Genomic DNA, 21,432 nt, shown 5'->3' with positions numbered 1-21,432 from the left:
CTGAGCTTTAACAATTTGACTTTTAATTGTCTTGAACTCCTCATAGTCACATAATGGTTATCAAAAAAAGATTTAGCTGATTTTGTAAACATCCAGGTAACATCTGTGTTTTGAATGGAAACCTGACCTGTGATTTGATCAGGACGTCTTGACATGTGTCATCTCTAGTCTATATAATGCTACCAAATATACTTAGACTTTACTGGGAACCACTAGATTAAACTATCTGAGAATGCCAGTTCACTTTTATTTTTATTATTTTAAGTACATTTTAAAAGCAGGTCTTTCACTTATAAAGGAGTATTTTCTTCATTGCTGCATTGGGACATTTAATGATATAAATACTTCCTCCACCACTGTTAAGTACAGACATGAAGCCACAAATTCCCTCTGACTTGTTTTTAGAGCTAATGGGAGGAGCAGGCGCTGGTTTTAACCTAATGTAAAATATAATAAAACCAGACAGACACCAGCCATGTCCTGAAGAAAAGCTTCTGTGGCTGAAGTGGAGCAAACTGGGCAAACTCCTGACAAACCCAATCAGGCCAAGTTGACATTCAGACCAAACCTCGATGTGTGAGGTTAACCAGGCCGAGTTATTCCTGACCCTCAGCGCTCAGCAGTAAATCACTGCGACTCCTCTAACGCCTGCATTCAGACGCCCAAAATTACAACTTCAGGACACAAGTAGCCTCAGCAGCTCTGCAAACAAAGGAGCTCAGTGCGACCTTTACTTGGCCTGTGGACAGGTGGTCTAGCTTTTCTTGACCTGGCTGCTCTAATTGTTTTTTCTGTGGGACACAATGATGTTTGAACAAGTCAGTTCAGCTATTCTGGGAGTAAAGCATCCAAACATTTGGTGTTTTAGCTCCTCAGCTGTGAAAACTTAATGCTTTTTCATTATATTAAAGTAAATATCTTTGGGGGTTTTTTTGCACTGTGGGATCAAATAAGATACTTTAACTGTTGTTGATGTTATTTAGAGCCAATAGAGAAAATAGACAACATGCTATGGACATAATCGGTTGTTGCTGGCCTACTGAGGTGAACTGCTAATGCACAATTAAAAGTGTTGTTTAGTCACAGAACTAAGTATGCAGTAAAACACATAAATAAATAGACAGCTAGAGAACAGCTGTGTGGTGTAAAATGACATTTTTACTGCCACCAACCAGCAGCTTCATCCGTCTGAGCGTCAGACTCGTCCACTTCGACTCGTCTGCAGCCCATCCAGGAAACTTTGAGGTGGTTTTGTCGAGCAGCCGCAGAGTTTTGGGCCTGATCAGGATGATCGAGGACCGAGTCGGGATCCAGACCTCCAGGCTGGATGTTTTTCGGAGCAGAGTGCCCACGGAGGAGGCCCGCCTGCCCCCGGAGAGCTCCCTGGAGGAGTGTGGTTTCAAAGGAGGGCCAGAGGAAAGTCCTCCAGAGGCCACAGTGTACTACGACTACACACTGCTGTTTACAGACTGTCCCATCCTCAACTGTGACCACTACTTCCAGGCAAAGCCAGATTCTGCTGCCAGCAGGACTGGACACTGTCTGTAAATGACATAACACTGATAGTTCCTAGCCAGCTAGCCGCATGCAGCTACACGGCTGTGTTGAGTTCGGTCGTTGTCCTTTAATTGTCTTATAAATAGGATAGATTACCTCAACTTTCTTGCTCTGATGAAGGCTGTGATATTCGAACATATGAAGTTCTACATGTAACTCTTCTTCAACACATTTCTCCACGACTGAACACGGCACAGCTTCAACATAAAGACACTACAGTGAGCCATCAGGAATACTTACAGGTCTTAAAGGTGGATTTATGTCAGAAAGCTGCAGGGAGCTTCACACTCAGCACCTTATGGCCTGTTTACACTCTAATTACACACTCAGGGATGTAATTGAAGTCAGAGTGTGCAAATCTTTACACCAGCATAAAGCAGTGCTTTTAATCAGGGCCTCAGGGGGGCCACAGAGGCTGAACTGTGCCATGCTGGAGACAGTGGAAAGTGCCTGGCTAGTGGAAACCACAGAGCGGCTATAAACAGCGGCCGCTAAAGCGTGCCATGCAGCCGACACACCCAGCAGCTTCCCTGCTGCTCCACCCAGAACAGCTTTTAGATCCCAGCTGCAAATGTACTTCAGTCCGAACCCTGATGCTGTTAACAGGAGGAGACAAGTTTTCAAAGTCAAAAATAATATTTATTCCATAAAATACTGCGAAATATAAATATTACAAAACAGAATACTTTGAGTGAACTTTAACACTGTTTACACAAAGGAGGAAAACATAAACAGACTTCAGGTGATCGGAATTTGTTGGACATACAAGAATCTCCTGATATTTGTTTTTATTTTTTAAATCAGCTGCTTATTGATGAGCAGCTTTATAATTTGGGAATCTTTCATCCATTAAACCTGCAGTACATACAGCATTAGTGTATTATATGTGTGAAGAGTCGACAGAGTGAAGCAGAAAAAGCTGAACATTATAACAAACATTGTTCTTCATATTTTCATATGTACAGTAGAATATATTGATCTAAACTACAATAAAGTGAGTTGTTTTAGCTGTTTAGCATATGTTTGCTTTTATTATTGAAGTGGGTTTTCAAAGGGATTTGAAGCTGAGGAGTTTAAAGATATAATGCTTAAGCTTTCCAGCATTTATTCTTCGCAAAGGATTAGTTTTAGTCATGGGTACGAGGGGCAGGACTCAGACACATCAGCAAGGACACAAACTGTAATGTAGCCTGTTAGCTGTAATATAGCAGCAACACAGAGATGAGTAACTGACTTAAGAAAATACAGGATTTTGTGTCATTTTCAAACAAAAATGCCACCAAACGTATGTGAATATGTGAACATTTGTTACATATTCATCTTATGTTATAGTAAACGTAATATTTGCTGATTTGCACAAACAACTGGAAAAGCACTCAGATGATATTATATATATATATATTAGTTATCTGAGGCTTTAGGCAACACTTACTTAGGTTTTTTTGTGTGTGTGTGTGTGTTGAAAAATGAATTAAATGCTAGAAATTCAAATGACGGTTCACTTGCAGCATACTCAGGTGCAGATTTTGTCCAGTCTTTTTGCATAGTAAGAGATCCGAGGCAGCAGGATAAGGAGAACAGCGGCCTTGAGAACCCTGATTACAGTCATTCCTGCACGAAGACAAGAGGACATTTTACAGTGTAAAGATCTGTGACGCTTTGAAGGCCACAATGAAAATGACCAGCTGCTACAACTCACTGAAAATCATATTGAGTTTCCTGTTTTGGTAAGTTTCTCGTTCAAAAGTAAGAATACTGACGAACATATCTGAAACAGATGAAATCATTCCATCCTGATGCCCGCAGGCAGAGTTTTTAACCTTAATGACTCCTCAACAGACTAAATGACCAGCTAAGATGTTTGATTTTGAAGTGTAAAATGTACAGTTTCACAGTAGAAATAAGCATAATTTAAAAATGAATTTCAAAATAATTCCAGTTGAATCCAGACGTGCACCATCCCGCAGATGCTCCCGTGTAGTCAGACATTCAGATAGATGTGTCTCAACTGCAAATCGCCACAGACGCCTACTTTCCCCACGAGAACCGAGCAGAGTTTGTTTATAGGCCAGAAAGAGGCTGGGACAGCAAAAATGAGCTTTTTAAAACTTCGCCTTCCGTCTGCCAACGAAACGCCCACAGTCTGAGTTTGGTGTGAGATCGCAGAGTCTTTGGTTGATTGTCGCGACGCTCTTTGCGCACGAAGCTCCATTCCACAACGAGTGAGAAATAAAAAGCAGGAAGTGTGTTTTCCTTTGGTTGGGGAATCCATCCTGTGAGAAATACTGACTTTGGATGCAGCAGGAAGGATGAACCTCACGTCCTCCAGTATTCCCAATTGCACTTGATCGTCCACCAGCGCTCTTCCTTCAGCATTTAGTCGTAGCCGAGGCCTTGACGCTTGTTTTTGCGTCGATCTTGGCGACCAGCAGCCTGAGAGAGTCTCCTGATGATCGAATCAGCTCTCTCCCCCTGAAATGAAAACACACAGACAATAAGCTGTGAGATCAGGCCTCTATTTGCTGAGTGTCTAAGAAGTTAGCGGCACTTGAGTCTTAGACAAGGACAGTTGATGTTTTACACTCACGAATCAAGACACTGTGTTGAAGTTTCCTGACATTTTCTCATTTAAAATCTTAACATTTGAAAAGAAAACAAAAGAAATGCTTAAATAATATCAAAGGGGACTAAGTTATGTGGGCTTTTTATGCAGAAATTTGACAACAACATCAATAAATAGCATAAATTTCATAATATTTGTCAGTGAATCAATCAATGACAGAGAAACTTTATGGCTTCAACCATTAACATGTAAAATGATGCATTATTAGTAGTTTACACAGCTGAAATCTGAATGTAATCCTGTCTGAGTGAAGTGAATCACCTTCCTTCTACCAGATTTTATCAGTAAAATCTGACTTTTGTGTGAAAATAGAGGAAATGAAAAATACTTTTGCTAATCTGATGGAAACATGTGAACACCAACATATGGAGACATTAACACTATCAGCAGAGCCACATCCCATAAGCTGATTAATGTCCTGTTGTAATGACAGCACCAGTAAATCCTGCTGTGTTCTTTTCAACCCTGTTTTTAGCAAGTATTTGTTCACGTTTTGTCAAATTGGTGAAATTAAAAGTAGCCAAATTAGATACCAGCAGCTCCTGTTTGAATGTAGATGTACAAACAACTATCATTTGATTACTGCGGGATAAAAGGAAGCTTGAAAATGTAAACTCTCTTTTTCTATGATTTTTCAAGCAGATTTATTGATGTTTGGGTCTTTAAATTAATGCGTCTATTTTGTCTCTATGGGTCTTGCTAACTTTGTGCTCTCCACCTTTGTCGTAGAGATTCTATGAGACGAGGAGTTGCACAAAAAAACGCATCTTTCTAAAAAGAAAAGTGAATTTAAGCTAATTCTGGTAAAAGACATGTACAATATTTGGCATGGTCCCTAAAAAACAGAACAAGTAGTTTGTGATAATCTCTTTACTTCTGCTCCTTCATGGCTCTTCTTAATATTGCTTATTTTCTAAATCACTACTCTTAAAAGTAAAAATAAAAAAACATCACTCTGAGGATTTTTGCTCCACTTGGACTGATTTTTTATTTTTTTATTGTGAATTTCTTCCTAAATACACTCCAGACTGCTATCAGCAGAGTTGGTGTACTTTAATACTCACGTGTTATATTCCATCCCAACCAGGCTGATGCCGTTCACAGCCAGGATGCGATCACCTGTTCTCAGTTTCTGACACTTGGCAGCCGGAGAGTCGGGAACCACTGACTTCACATAAATGCCACTCATTCTCAGCGGCGTTTTCTACATAAAGATAAAACATGACAAAAAATCGGATTATTGAGCGCTATGAAGGGATTCTAGAGCTGAAATGTCACTAAGACTGAAGTATTTCAACAACTATTTTGTACACACATTCCCAGATGACTGATTCTTTACCTGTAATGCCATCAGCAGGTTTAGATTTTAGGCTCAGAGTCAAATATCTCTGCACGTGGTGGATGCTTTAATATAAAATTAACTGAAGAAGCTTCCTGAAGGAGGAGCTGTAGTCAGTTTGGTGACTGAATAATATGACATTCCTATTAGACTTTGTTGTTCTCGTTTTGGAACTTGTGTCCACCAAAAGACCACAAAAAATTCAGCTTACAATCACAGACAGCTGAGAAAACTCTTCCCATTGAAGAGGCTGGAACCAGTGAAGTTTTAGCACTTTTGATCATTCATCTGATCAGCTAATCAACGAGCTGCTTCAGTTCCACATTAGAGAGCAAATATCTGTGTTCAGACATTATCTGAAAGTTGCTCTGTTCCACACTACTATTATTTCCACTGTCAACCGTAATGTTAACTAATGAGCTGTATTAAAATACAAGTATCACTGAACCACATTAGCTCTCGTCCATGAGATCGAACTGTGGAAGTCATTAGGAACATTTAGTGTGATTAAATGTGCCAGTTGAGGTGAAACCCCTGCAGTTCACAGTCTGATCTGATTAGTGTTTGTCATGGGACCTCAGGAGCTACACAAGCTTTTTTTTTTCTATGTCCAGATTAACACACGTAGGAGCTTGTTTTTCGTTTCATTTTATGCTACTGATGCACTAAATACTTGCTGCTAAATCAGTGTGTCGTCATACCATTCCATCTACGAGCGCCAGTCCAAGACCATGAGGTCCTCTGTGAAGCTCCACTGTGAACACTTCCTCTCTGTCTTCTTCTGTTTCCACATTTACCGTCTTCCTCTCAGCACTTCCACTGGCTGAACAAACACAGAGAGAAACATACCAACAGATTTAGTCTTTGTGCATCAACATGATAAATGCCAGAAATAAACCACTGACAGTTTAAAAGAAACCTCCGAGGTCAGTTAGAAGTGACCCACAGAGTCAATATATCAATTTTTGGAAACACAAAATAACACTTTTGCAGACAAATAGACAATTATGTTGTTTATGTTGATGTTATTTCTGCTTTGTTGTTAGTTTGGTGCTTTAAATGCGAAGCTCTTTGTCACTTTTCCTTCCTTAAAAGGTGCTATATAAATAAATTAATTACTTACACAGCCTTGACACCAACAAAGAACTATTTTAATTACTGATTTATCAGTAGATCTTATTTTGTTTTTCAGGGGAAAAAAATGCTTGTCTTAATTCACTGTTTCCAATTTTCTCATGTTGAAATGGCTGCCAGTCAGTTCTAAAGAGTCCAGGTAAAGCTCAGAAAAGGTTCAGAAACGTGTCGTGTAGGTGACGTAGATTTTGGCTTCTTCTTCTAAAGATTGGGAGCTTAGCAGTTGTTACACCGATCAGCAGGAGCTGAATGAGGAGCAGGAATTTATGACTTGAATGCAATATTATATGAGATTGTTTTTAGGTTCTCAGCTGGGTTACATCTGCACTCCTGTAAATGAATTGAGTTCCAGTCTTCCATTGTCTTCTGGGTAAATGGACCAAGTGCAGGTTAGCATGTTGCGGTGCTCTAACATGGTCCTGTAGTCTTCCTCTGCCTCATGAGGGTTGTTCTGTCACAACAACAGCAACAGTAGCCTTCCCCAACAGACCTGTTCCCAGCCCTGCACCTCCAGCCCCCCACCACCACCCAGCGGATCCCCTCCGCCTTTTCCCGACATGCAGCCTGTCTGCCCCCCACGCAGGACCTGCCCCGAACAATGCCGCTGCCGATTAAGATTCCATGCAACAACCCAGCTGTAAATTCCCATGACGGATCGGCCACTGCTCTTTTCTCTCCTGACATCACCACCTCTCTGTAACTCCTCTGGCCAGATTAAAGGATTACCAAACTTTGAAAATAACATCAGTCGCCGGCCAGAACCACAGAGGTAGATGTAGTGGAGGTCGAGGTTCGGGTCGCCGTGGTGGGATAATGGTACAGAGCTCCCAACGACATGTAGGGAACAGGACATTTCCAAAACTCTCACTAACTTCATCCATCCATGATGTAAACATGATCTTCAGTGTTTGTTTATGAAACATTAGGAACATTGAAAACTTCCCCTCTTGCTGTAAATTTGGACTAAACTCTCTTCAGAATGACAACTCAGTGTGACTGAACCATCCCCAGATTTCTAAAGAGAATTAAAAAAAAATCTGAATACAACTTTTCTATCTCTCAAAAATGAATGTCCTGACTGAGTGTGAGAGTGTACTGACTTTACATATGCTGTACAAATTAATAAAATACAAGCAATTACATCATTCAGTCAGTCTTTGTGCTGTTTGTGGAAAAAAAAGTGAATTATTAGATGTGTTTAGCTTTTGAAATGTGAGAACTTGATACCGTTCCTTGTATTACTTTAAACTATACAGAATATCACCAGGTTTTGGACTATTGGTCAAACAAAATATGACATTTATTTATTTGAATTAACATGTTTCACCATTTTTTTTTTTCAGTTTTCTAACTGAAATATTTACCCAATGAACTGAATAAACAACCAGCAGATTAAATGATAATATAAACAACTGTCAGTTTTAGCCCTAGTTTAGCAAGCAACTTTAAAAATGATCATTTACTGCTTTTTGGGAGAATTTATTACATTTTTATGGTCTTAATTTATAGTGGTTTAACTTCCTTTAACAAAAAATGTTAGAAGAAAACGTTTCAGATTGAGAGTCACATTGCTACAAGTGCAAAACATGATTATTCATTGATGTGCTGATTATTTTCCTGATGAATATGTTCGTAGTTTAGGCTATAAAACATAACATGTTACCTGAAAATACCCATTCCAGCATCTCAGAGCAAAAAGTGACGGTCCTAAACTAAAAAATATCTAATTAAGAAATTGTTACAAAAGGAAAGTCGCAAATCCATCAAATATTTGACGTTTAGTCTTGGAAAAACAGATCATCAAAATAGTTGCTGATAAACTGTCTGTTGCACTTGTATATAATAGGATAAATCATGCAGATTACACTATGGAATTACCTGCGTAAAGGACATATATGGAGACAGAGAGTGTGCCAGATGGCTTCGCTTCAGTGTAATCCTCAAAGCATTTAAGCAAATTACTTTTGATAAAAGCATTAAGAGAGAAAACACAAAGCAACAAGTAGCCAATGAGAGTAAAGACAGCTGATTAAGACCAACGAAATCCTGCAGCTTAAAGTGCTTCTGCAGGAGCACACTGGGGGGTCTGTTAGGGAGCGCATTAACACAGGTTCAACCTCGAGCACATGTGACCAGGAGTGTTTCTGAAGGTCTGATTCAGATCTGAGAGTGTCTGGACCACTTTCCTGAATCCAAATGTTGAAGTCTTTTTTTGTAAATAAGCCATCAGTCTGCTCGCTTTGCTGTGACTTCTGTTTTTATTTGGTCAAAATAAGTCAGTTTGATGAAGCTCATGTTAGTCTTTGCGATTTATTGGCTGAGATTAACAGTGTTGGTGTTGTAATTTTTGTTCCAGAGTTGTGATTCATATCATTGGGTAATGTATGATGGTTTATCCTGCATAGAGGAAAAGAGGTTTTAGCCAGTTGAAACTCACCAGTGTCAAAAGGATAAGAAATTAGTAAAAAAGAAAAAAAAACTCAAGCATAATAGACATTTTGGTTTTCGATATTATTATTATTATTATTATTATTACTATTATTATTATTATTATTATAATTCCAATCCACTAACATAGAGGTGGTGGACTTCATGATCTATTCTGCCAGTAGCTGCCACAGGGCGAGACATTTTGGCTTCATCTCTGTCATACGTTATGTCTGTGGGTGGAAACCCTCATCCTGATGCCTGAAGCTTACATACAGTGCAGCTTCATCGAATATTTCCAAAAGTGGTATAAAAATAGATAATTATGCAGCCAGCAGCATCATTTCAGTTTTATACTGCCTGAAAAAACAAAACAAAACATGGAACATCCAGATTTCAGTTTCGAGTGGTTAATGTTCTCAGTGACTCCCTCTTACTCCTACACATGACCTCATGATGGAGGCGTCCATAAACAATAAGGGTGGGAGAGGAAGCACTCTTTCCTTTGCACAGTGAACCCACCCTGCGTAGCCTTCCACTTGAAATTCCTGACCGCCAGAGTCAGTAAAAGATGAAGGGAGGAGGCGCTCCACGTCTTTTATGTCTGGGTACCTTTATGTGGACCTGGAACCGGGGGGGACAAATATGCAGCCGGTGCACAAGGTCAAGTCACTAAATACTTTCCTTAATAGATTCAGGCAGCCATAGAAGGTAAATGAGGTTTTGGGAGGAATGAGCGCCGGTGACCTCATTCTAGACGTTAGTAACAGGGGACGAGGTCGGAGCTGAAGTGGCAGAGCTGTGTGTCATTTGAATCAAAACCTGCTGTGTGTAAGTGAAGCCGTGAATGGGCCTTTCAAATGCTGCCGGTTTGTCATCATGTGTGACGGCTGTGTGGTTTGCTCTTTGTTTCACACTCTCACTCGCCATTATCATCTGCTGTTGTCAGGTTTCAGTTAATGTCTTTCAGCTGTTTGTGTGGCTTTAAAAAGACCACTCTGAAGCATCTCTGAAGCCACAGAAAGAATATATGTTGAACCTGACCAGGAAAATTTCATTATTGATTAATGTGGGGATGTTTTTGTCAATTAATCCATTAACTGTTTTAGATATTAAGTAGTGAGATCTCATATCCTGTTAAGTTCCCAGAATGTCCTTGTTATATCCAACCAACAGCCAAACAAAAATGACAAATGTATCGGTATCGGTTCGATGAACGAATTTAGGTTAAGTGACATTTTCAAGCTGCTTGTTCTGATCAACCAACATTGCCAGAACCAACTGCTCTCTGACTGGTCCAGCCTGAAGAATACATTATCTCACGAGTGAGGCAGAGATTGTGCCGAAAATAGGAACACGTGACAGACCAGAGCCTTTACCAAAGGCAAAAACTAGCCAGCAGTGGCAACTGAGAAAGTATCCTGGGGATGCTGGTATGGAGGCAGGCATGTAAATGACTCGGCCTAATGACTGGACTCAGACTGCGCGTGACTCGTCTCATTAAGATAGGGCAGCAGCTAAATCAGTCAGTGACTTCAAGATAGAGGTAGACTTCTGTGGCCTTTCAGTAGTTCTATTTTCTGCACACCTCCTGCACCATACACTATGTACAATGAATGTATGCATATGTACATACTGTACATTGTTTGCTATGCTCTTTATTTACTTGACAACACCTGAGAGAAAGGAGAAAGAGAAAGGATTGAAATACTTTAGTGCAGATCTTTAGTCCAACTTTTGCCTTCCGTTACCTTTCTTTAGCTGGCGGGCACCCTCCTGCAGGTCAGCCTCCAGCTCAGCCAGCTCCATACCTTGTGGGGTGTTGGGTGGCGTGAGCAGGCAGGACGGGTCCAGCGCCAGGCTCTTATGGTAGCCCATGTCAGCCTGTCCTGGGAGGGTGTTCTGCAGCTCCAGGCTCTTCAGCTTCTGGGTCAGGACTGCCTCACAGCTACTCAGGTCCCCATGAGATCCCCTGGCCTGAGCTGGTTCTGTAGGGGATGCACAGTGGCGCAAGTCTGCCTCAGGGGTGGGACAGGTAGCTGGGTCAGAGACCACCTGATGGGCAGGATCTTGGAAGACTCTGACAGAGGGCGAGGTCGCAGACTGGCTGTCTGTTGTCGTCCCGCTGAGAGCCTGAGTTTGGGAAATATAAAGTTAATCAATAGCAGATGTAGAAACATCAAAGTGTTTTAGTTCCCGACTGCCTCTGGCTTTGTGTTATGTTGTTAAGCCGTGGGGTCAGAGAGCTCGTTACCTGTTCCTCCACATCGGCTCGGGTTTGGGTTTCACTGTGGGGCAGCCGGCGAATGAACTCTTGTAGACGACCAAGCTGCTCAAACAGAGCCGGCTCCACGATAGGTTTACCCAGCTCCAGGTGAAACGTGCTGCTGGGCAGGATGAGCGGCGGGTGGTTGTCGAAGCTCTCCAGGATGTCGGCTGCAGGGAGACGGAAGATGTCTGTTATCATGCATCGCAAACAACCTGACCTTTGTTACAGTCTTCTCATGAAATTCGATGCTGTCAGTTTAAGTAAAGCTGCTGCATGTGGGTTAACACTTCATTAAGAGCAGTAAATAAAGTGCAGGACTTGTGCTGCAGACCAGAACAGGCGCTGGTGTTTCACCCAGCAGGGTGCAATCAATCCGAATGAACGAAGAGGTGAACATAGGTGACCACTGGGAGAAGAAGCTGTGGACTGACGCTGATTGGTGGAGACAGACTGACAGGACAGGATTACTCCGGAGGAATACGTCCACATTCAGCCAGGTAAAACTGACTCTTTGTGTCTGTTTCAGCTCTTCGTTTAGACTGAAGTGGCGTCTTTCTCCCCAATAAACTGAGCTTTTCCCAAATGGCCTCCAGAGCCCATTAAGGGCACCACCAAATATGATGATAAATTTAAAGTTGTGAGCATCTACACTGATGTTAACAGTGGAACCGAGAACATGCTGCACACTCCGGCTGTATCACAGTATGGAGATATCGCCGACCTGCGAGTGCTTTATGTTGCACAGAAACATCAGAAACACAATCAAAAGGATGTGAGTACACAAAATTAGTCCAGGACGAGAGGAGTTGGGATAATCTGGCACTCTGTCACAACAGCTGTCATACTTTGTGACAAAATGTATTCATCCTTGATATGAGTCAACACCAGCTTGATGAATGGTAACGTGTCTGCACTTATATGGCGCTTTTCTACACACATTTACACACCAATGGCAGCAGACCTCAAGTTTTGATCCTTTATTGTGTGCATAAACTTTTTTGCAGTGGCGCCTTGGGAAAATGCCATGATAAAACAAAATTTTTGTAATGAAATAAAGCAAACAACTCTAATAAAATTTATATATAAACTACAGTAAGAATAATCTAACATTTTATAGTAATGAATTGAGTTTAAATTATTACACTTTATTTTGCTCAATATTTAGCTACAGTTTATTCATGTTTGTCCTCATGGTATAATGTCTAATTAATTTTATTTATTACTGGCGACTTTGGGTCTCTGAACATGTTGTGGTCCAAGTCTGCAAAACTGTGTAATTTCTAACAGACAACGTAACATGAAAGGAGACAAGCTCATTTAACTGTACACGACTTAATGACAAACAACTGAGAGTGTAATGAATATAATAAAAAACAGGAGCGCATTAAATGGAGCAGCACGGGCTGATCCGCAGCTGATGTTTAAGCAACACTGAGCTTTCGACAGAGTTTCTGAGCATAGTTCAGCTCTCTTGTTTGATCAAGTAATTAAACTTGCCGCGTTGTCTGTTATTTATCATGAAGTCTTACGCAGTCATGCATGCCTGCTGTCAAGTTCTAACATGTAAGCTACACAATAGGTTGTTCTGATTCTTACTGGAGTCTGGTTACTGCAGTTTACTGTAAACAAAAAGTCATCTTGTGGAAAGAACAGCTGAGAAAATGCTTTTAGTCTCATGATATTGGGCAAACGGTCATTTCATAATCCATTTTAATGGACACTGAATTGCTGAGTGTTTAAACAATCTGCCACCTATCTTTTATAACATTCAGAAATGTGCAAAAACAAATTCTGACAAATTCCAGGTTATATTTTTATGATGGTATGCAAACAGGTAAGGGGGGAAAATGGTGAGACCATTGTGTGGATAGAGGAAACCTGACTACAAAAAATTTAAAAACATATTTGCTTTACATGCTCATTTTTAGTTATTATCAGCATATTTGCAGAGAATTGTCACAGTCATCATGGGGTAAAACCATAGACTGTATACAAATCCTACATAAAACATATAAAAAAAATATATGTGGATGTTTAATGCATTAACAAAAACAAGAGATAACAAGAAACAAGAAAAAAAGGGCATGTAAATGTATTTTGCAGCCAAGTTACAAGCGAGTGAAACACTTGTGGAGCACTTTGCATCAGCTGAATGTCAGATTAATCATACCCTTGGGGTGATTTTCAAAACCAAAGAACATCTGTGTTGTCTCAGAGGGGGAGTTGACAGTTGTACATTTCTCTGCCACATCACCATTAAAAACGCTGGGCTACACAGTTGCAAAGCTAGCTTAAGCTAACTATCTATCTAGCTAGGCCAGCTAAATGCCCCCTATTGTTCCTCAGGCCTGCAAGAATCTCACAGGTGACTTATTTGAACCTTGGACAGTGAATCCGGGATAGACAGAAAAGCCTTGAGATATCCTAAGCTTTCATAATTGATAATCCATCCAATTACTTTCCCTATGAAATGTAAAGAAAATACCTTCACAGTTTATCAGAATGCAACATGACATCTTTCAAGTGTTTGTAGCAAATATAATAAAACATTTGAGTAGCTATTTTAGCCAGAATTTGCTGAATTAATAATTATTCTAAATTATTCTGATTAATTTCCCATCCTACTAATTACTGTTTTATTGTTTGTACTGTCCGTGTCACTACTTTCTTTCTCCATCTTTATATTGTTATCTACAGCTACTATAGTGTGTTCATACATCTCTGTCATGTCTGTTCCTCTGTCACTCACCCGTCCTGACAGCGTCCTCTGCATCATCCACTGATGGGTTCCATCCGGCAGGGCAGGCCTTTCCAGAGCTGTACTCCCTCAGCATGTGGTGAAGCTGGGCAGGTTTCAGAGCAGCAAACTCAGTCCTGAGAGAAGCCCAGGACGCCTGGATGAACATAAAACAACAAAGAAAACACATAACATTGAAAAACATGCAGCAAACTCATTCTGAACCCATTTATAATCTTAAAATGGAGGATAGTAAAAGCACTCCACTGAAGAAAGAGCCACAAAAGCTCTTTGTAGTCTTTGTGAGAATGACAGTGTGGCAGAAACAACTATTTTCCCATCATGCTCGTTTTCAGCAAACAGTCACTGCTACTCTCTCATTTGCATGAAAAGTATTTTAAACCAATTACATGATGTATAAGCAGTTTTTGTTCCCTTCACCCCAGGGCCAGATGTGGTAACCAAGCCTCATGGGAAAATATTTCTCAGTCTGAATGTAATGCTGGTGAATACAGTAGCACTTTAAGTGTCACTCTGATCTCACTGCAGCTTTTCGTGTGTTTACTCTGCACTCCAATAAAAGGTGAGAGCTGGGTTTCATTAAAGTAAAACTAATTAACACGTCCTGCTTGTTTTGTGCAGCGTGAGAAGTGCAAACTTTTCATTAGCTCTCGGCTCAGCCTCTCAGGTCGCCGTGAAAATCCTTATCATGAAATATGATTACTGCCTCGCTGCCGCTCTCACTCATCCACACTTGAGAAAGACAATGTTTGATCTTTTGATGACTATAGAAGCAGGTGAGTCACTTGCCAGCACCACTCATGTGATTATTGTGAGAGACACATTACATAGTTCATTCAGTCTGTTCCCAGTTGAATTGGTGGAAGTAAGACTTTGCCTAGACACGCTGAGGCCACAATAGAAACCATAAGCTAAATGTTGTTGCCCTGCTTTTACAACACAGACGCCATACTGAGCTCAACAGAAGCTGAAGTTTAAATTCTGCTTATAAACAACTGAAACTTAAAAATGTCTCTGTTATGTCTGAGACTTAATGTTCGGCAGCTATATTTTCCCAAAATAACTCAACAGATGTTGTGTTCTCCAAACTGCTGGCTAAACAAGCGACGCCACATCCCTCTGGTGTAATTTACAACTGTGCCAGCGAGCCACTTCAGTTCTTAAAAGCCCAGAACTACAGATGGAAAAGTAAAAATCTGACGAGGGTGTGTGCTGTTTTGTAGCAGCCACAAAGTGACCTCATGCCAGGGGAGGGATGCATAAAAGCAGCAGCTTCTTAGCAACCATCCAATCCCACAAGCAGACGAGACAGAGCCCTCAACAGCTGTGCCACGGGTGGGCTGGTGCTGCGACTGCGAGTCATACAGTGAAAACAGGTGTCAAACTGAGTGTAAAACTAGGCCTCATACTTAACCCAGTTCCTCCATGTACAGGCTTCTCCACTGATGTAGACAAGGATCATCTCAAGTTTAAATTAGCTGTGTTTACCTCCAACAATCATAAAAACCTTCTTCTCTACGAGTTATTCCGAACCAAAATAAACCAATTCATTCAACTCACCTAAATAAATGTATAAAATTTACTAGTTAGCAAGTGACCAAACATGTTCAAATATTTAGCTAAAACTAGGGGATAACAGTTTCGACATATAGGAAATAAAAGAAGTTGTAATAGATATACAGCTGAAATGGTGAGCTACAGCAATTGGTAAACACTTTAAAAAGCTAAACGTGTGTATAAAAATTTGATTAAGAGCTAGCTACCAGTAAAAGATGAGCAAGGATAACTGAACACTGTCAAAAGTAATAAATTCATGTTTGAAACGGGTATAGCAAGAGATACCAATGTTAAACTGTTAGCTAAAGTCATGGATATGCAGCTGAAATTGTTAGTTTGAGTAGTTAGCAAACAGCTTAAAAAGATGGCTACCAGTAGTGGAATTAAACAGGGGGAAATGATTGAAAATATGGATTTAAGAGTTGAACCACTTAGCTAAAGTAATGGATACGCAATTGAAATTGTTGTTTGAGTAATTAGTAAATAGTCGTAACTGCTAAAAGTGTGCATAGGAAGTTGAAAAAGCTAATGACAGATAAGAGTAAATGTTCGAAAACAAGAAACAGAAAAATGTGTGAAAATGCTAATGCAGCTTAGGTAATGGATTAACAGTTTAAATAGTCGGTTAACTGAAAGCAGTTGGCTAAAATTGTTGGTTGCTGTAACTAATTTTAGCTAATGTAGCTAACTGATATATAATCTAATGAGTTAAAGTAATGGCTAAATTTTCAAAGTTATTTTTTTTAATTTACTTTTTTGCAAACAGTGATTATGATTGAAATAGCTTAACCCCTAAGTGAACATCTGGTGTATTATCCATCATTAAAAAGAACATTTGAGTGGTGCAGATGAAACCGTCCTGCTGATGGGACACAACATTAACTATAAAACAGTTGGAAACTACTTTTCTATATCACTGAAGACGTTTAAAGACATTCCTGGAAAGTCCTGTGGCCTCAGGCTGCTCAAGAAGGCATAAATATAAACTGGTAATCCACCCTCCCCTCAATCCGGACTTATTTAAACTGCCTTTCTGTCCTTAAGTACCGTCCCTTTGATTTACAGTAATCCCTCACTGAGTTATGTCCCACATTAACGAACTGTTAAACAAACACATTACCCTAAACCCATTCATCTTGTCAAGCTGACAAAGTATCACAAATAAGCCTCAATCTGAGTCACATTGCATGTAAAATACTTATAAAGTCATGGGGTTACATGGACTACATATAAGTGAACTTTTGTATTTTTAGTTTTTCTATTTCTAACAACAGCAAACAAACAACAGTAGCACATGGTGACTCCATCACAAAAACATTCAGCACGTTCCATACCATCAACTTTCCAGGCGCCACAAACCTGTGAATCAGGAAAAGGTTTGTCGTTCTGTAGGGCTGAACGACCTTTTACATAAGTTTGTACTCATTATGTCATACCTGGGTAATTTTATTTGCAGGTTTCCTTTCATGACTCAGTGTTTAATAACAAGCCAAGTGGGAGCTCAGCTTCCTTCTGTGGTACACAGAGTAAACAAGATCTGAATGGGTAACTAAGAGAACAGTGCTCTTAGGGAGGGATTAAGTGTTAAGTTGGCAAGCTACTGCAGCACAGCAAACACCGAACACAAGTAGAAGCAAATATAAACTGGTTGTTCTCTTGTGTACAGTGTTGTCTGAGTGATGCAGTGTGCTGTTCCTGAACAGTGAGAGCCTTTAAGATGCCTTCATGTGAATGCCTCTCTTTGTCTTTGAACATTAACATACCATCCAAGAATAAACAGGATCTGAGGTGATAATATATTACACATTAGCCTGGCTAACAGGATGTACTCAGGTCCATATGATGTCAAGTGATGGCCACACCTTCACTGGCACCATGATCTCATGACCTGATCTTTTAGTGTATTTACTTGCTCTGTTCTTGCAGGTTGTTTCCTCATATCTAATCAGTGTGAATGGTAGCATGGGAGCTTATGTGTATCTATTCTCAAGGGTACTATAACCATAAACCAATACCAGGCCTCCACAGACAATACACTGCTCAGCCTTTATGGCATTATAAGTCACAATGCTTGGGAACAGTAAGAAGCTGGAGAAAAGTTTCACATTGCTGCAGTGGTAGAGGTTAAGTGAAGTTCAGATTCCCCAAAGATGGAAACTTTTGCACCGAATACATAAACACATAAAAGTAGATCAGTCGTAGTGACACCTTTAAGACAATAAAAACATTCAGGCTGACGTAAACGTGACTCTGCTGTCGGGGGGCTACACCCGCCTGCAGTAAGACAAACAGGAAAGGAGAAACGGATGTCCTCTGACCTGCAGGAGGGTTTCTTTGGGTGTGGCCAGCAGATTGACAGCAGCAGAAAGCTTCTGGAAAAACTCGACAGCCAGATCGCCCAGACCAATGCTCTGGATCCAGTCCATCAGCAGGTCCAGGTTGGCTCGGATCTGCACACCTCGGGACCACTGGTAGAACCCAGCAACAGATCCTAAACAACCAATTAGTCAGTCTTTAATCAGAAACATTTCTTTCAAAATCAGGGCTTCATCTGACACTAAGCACGATGGGTTGCATGCAAAAAGATAATGAGTCTGCACTACCTTATTTGACAAAAATCAATGCATTTTCCTGTTATTTTTGACCATTCAATAAACACAAATGTCTATCACATTTAAGTACATGGAAGCCCAATTAACAAAACAGGTTAAAGGAAAAATAAATGAATATGCATAACAATACAGAATAAACATGAGAATTAAATGTACAGTGAAGAACAGGAGTTTTTACACTAAAAAATAGTAAAGGTGCACAATAAATGTAGAAATAAAAGCACTTTTAGCTTGGAGGGCTGAAATGTTCTTTACGCTAAACGCTTTTGATTTAAAATGCTCAAATGGAGATGGGTTTTTTTTTTTTAAATGGGGTAAAACAATCTATTGCAGCTTTTTGTATGGGCAGTGGCCAAGTTTAAGAAATAAAAAAGATTATTGGCAAAGCAATCAATGGTTTGATCATATAATACCAATACATAAGAGACTGCACACACATTAAATGCAATACTACAATACTGTAACATTCATTAGACTTCACTTAATCCATTTAGAGATATGATGCTGACAAGTCTGCAGCCATGGTAGCAGCTCTATGATGCTGGACAATTAGAAGTAACGTTTCCTGTGTTTGCCAACTTAGTATTCACTTATGAGCATGCTAACATTCACTCAATAACTAAACAGCTTGCTAAAATCCTAACCAGCATGCTAACATGCTCATGGTGCCAGTGCTAATGTCCTTCATCTTAGTTTGCCTTGTTATTATGCTAACATTTGCTACTGGACTAATCAGCATGTTGAAAGTGGCATGCTGGTGTTTTACATATACCATGTTCGTCTTTTCAGATTTGCTTGTTGGCAAAATAAGATTTACTAAAGATAAAGTACCTATGAGGCTAATGGAGAGTTGTTAGTTTAGCATTTGAAAATTGAAAATTGGTATCTGTGCCACAGTTAAAGACAATCTATTCAACATTCATAGAGATATTTCACCTAAAAGAACAAATTTTATTGTGGGGCGAGAGGAAAAGTCAAACGACAAACAGCATCATTAGTATTCATCCTCTGGGAACCATGAACGCCTGCAAAATATTTAATGGCAGTCTCCATGCATATCCAAGTTGTGTGTCCAAAAACTGACAAACCAACAGCCCAACATCTACATTGATAGAGCTACACCACTTGCACAACTACAATCAAAAGTTAAAACTGGTTTCCTCATGTGGGACAGTGAGCTCAGATCTTACCTCTCTCCATGAGGGCGTTGAACAGTGATGCATTGATGAAGAAGAACAGGTAGGCACACAGTTGTAACGAGATGTCCGGATGCACCTGGAAGGCTGTGAGAAGCTTCAGCACCTCCTTCAGCACCTCCAGGATGCCTTCGAGCCCATCAGGCACTCGCAGCTGCCCGTTCTCTGAGAATGGATTCCCATCCAGCAGACCAGGCAGGGCTGAATACATACTCTGTGGGGAGAGGTGATGACATTTCACTTGGCTGTTTGATGTTGCCCTGCATGTTTTACAAAGTACTGGGTGATATGACCTTCAGAGTGGAAAATACCCTCTTCTTCTACCAAGTGTATTGCAACGTGGAAATCAAGCAATAGTAAGGCTGATACTGGTTGTTACTTCTCTCAGAAGCACATAAATCACAACATGTTGTACAGACACACACCTTTCCCTTTGCATCGTGTGATTTCTGATTCTATATAAATATAGGTCAATAAAGTTAGTAGCACAGAAATGTCTTTCTGTCGCCACATTAAGTGCTGCTGTGTACAGAACACAATGACATAATGACTCAGAGAGGAAGGCATTCACAGAGTGTACAGGAAAAGCTTGTGTTTCGCAACACAAAGGGCAGCCGTAGGGAAATGAATACCACGATCCTATAGTTACTCTGCAGTTTGTATCGTTTCAGACGATTAAAACTGATAGTAAGTACCCTATGGTCACTAATGTGTGCTAATTTTAGCTAAAATTAGATCGATATTGCGACTACGTTTCTTTTCTTCTGCTACTAATACACTAAATTCTACCATTTGCCACAGGGCTGTCATCCTGAAGTTATTAGAATTACTATTTTCTGATGTGTAAATATAACAATGTTAAGGCCCATGTCATTATTATGAGTGGGTGTTTTATCAAAAAGCTAGTTGTCAGGTAATAGTTACTTCTAACCATCACACAACCCTCTCTGTAATTTGGGAATCTTTCCCACCTCTGGTATTTATTTAATGAATGCAGCATTACATTTGTCAGGTTGCTAGAAAGTCTGTGGACTCCAGGTGGACAATTTAAAGCTCTGTAGTTGCTATTTAGGTGTACTTTCAGCTTGCAGTGGCTCAAAAACCTACTTGTTATAGCTTTAAAAATGCAGATTGCATGGTGTTTGACAGAGAAACAAGGAGTTTCAGTCCATTATATGTTAAAGACAGATAACAGTAAGTCCTGCCGACAGTGCAAAATCATCTGGCAAGCTGTTTTATTGAATGCCACCTCGCTGTCAGCTATTATCAGTACTCCTTCTTCTGACATAGTTCTTCCATTGTTTCACATGTATGACATCAACCAGTGGGTCCACGTACACACTACCACACACCATGACTAAGATAATGACCTCAGAGAAACTGAAAGAGACCATGAGTTCCACAATAACCCTGCATGCCTGAGGCAACAGGTCAGCTGATAGTTTACAGCAAATCTGCAGGTAACCAACTGCAATTTTGTTCACATTTCATTTATGAATAGCCTTAGAAGAGGAAGTGAATAAGAAACGATGTCTGTACATCATGAACATTCAGTCATTTTACACAGGAAATTAACAGAAAGACCTTTCTCTCCTCCTCCCTTACTTTCCTCTTTTGGGTGTTTCTCTGATGACAGTCGTTTTTCCTCTGCAGGAAACAGACTTCTGCTCATAGCTACTAATCCTCTCTTTCTCTCTGACACAAAAAATAGTTACCACGAAACAGATATAAATAACACATTGTGTAATTCACAGAGAAATTGCAACATTAGCTAGTGTTGTGACTAACAAACCTCCAAAAGGTAGAAAAAAATGTCAGACAAGTTTTCCTGGAATAGAACTCCTTCAACTAAGATTGATAGGACTGAATAACATCCACTATAGAGGCTATTTTTTCAGTGCAGACATTTTTACAGAAAAGTCAACAGAAATATGTCTGAGTATTCAAAACAACAGCACAG

At 40.1% G+C, this 21,432-nt stretch overlaps 1 protein-coding gene across 1 annotated transcript in view; it reads right to left on the bottom strand.

The window, feature by feature from the left end:
• Positions 1–2,174: 2,174 nt before the first annotated feature.
• The window catches only part of radil2a (Ras association and DIL domains 2a), a 35,715-nt gene continuing 16,457 nt past the window's right edge, over positions 2,175–21,432 (bottom strand). Inside the window, exons 9-16 of the mRNA XM_008303329.1 lie at positions 19,467–19,686; positions 17,983–18,155; positions 14,099–14,243; positions 11,335–11,516; positions 10,832–11,213; positions 6,221–6,342; positions 5,245–5,384; positions 2,175–4,029 (exon numbers count right to left, since the gene is read on the bottom strand). Of these exons, the coding sequence (XP_008301551.1) occupies positions 3,927–4,029; positions 5,245–5,384; positions 6,221–6,342; positions 10,832–11,213; positions 11,335–11,516; positions 14,099–14,243; positions 17,983–18,155; positions 19,467–19,686 (1,467 nt within the window). The 3' untranslated portion in view covers positions 2,175–3,926. The remainder of the gene's footprint in view (positions 4,030–5,244; positions 5,385–6,220; positions 6,343–10,831; positions 11,214–11,334; positions 11,517–14,098; positions 14,244–17,982; positions 18,156–19,466; positions 19,687–21,432) is intronic.

Source organism: Stegastes partitus, unplaced genomic scaffold (assembly GCF_000690725.1).
Source record: "Stegastes partitus isolate 25-593 unplaced genomic scaffold, Stegastes_partitus-1.0.2 Scaffold1982, whole genome shotgun sequence".
NCBI lineage: Eukaryota > Metazoa > Chordata > Actinopteri > Pomacentridae > Stegastes > Stegastes partitus.
Note: the sequence above shows the minus strand (reverse complement) of the source record. Positions and strands in the feature narration are given on the sequence as shown.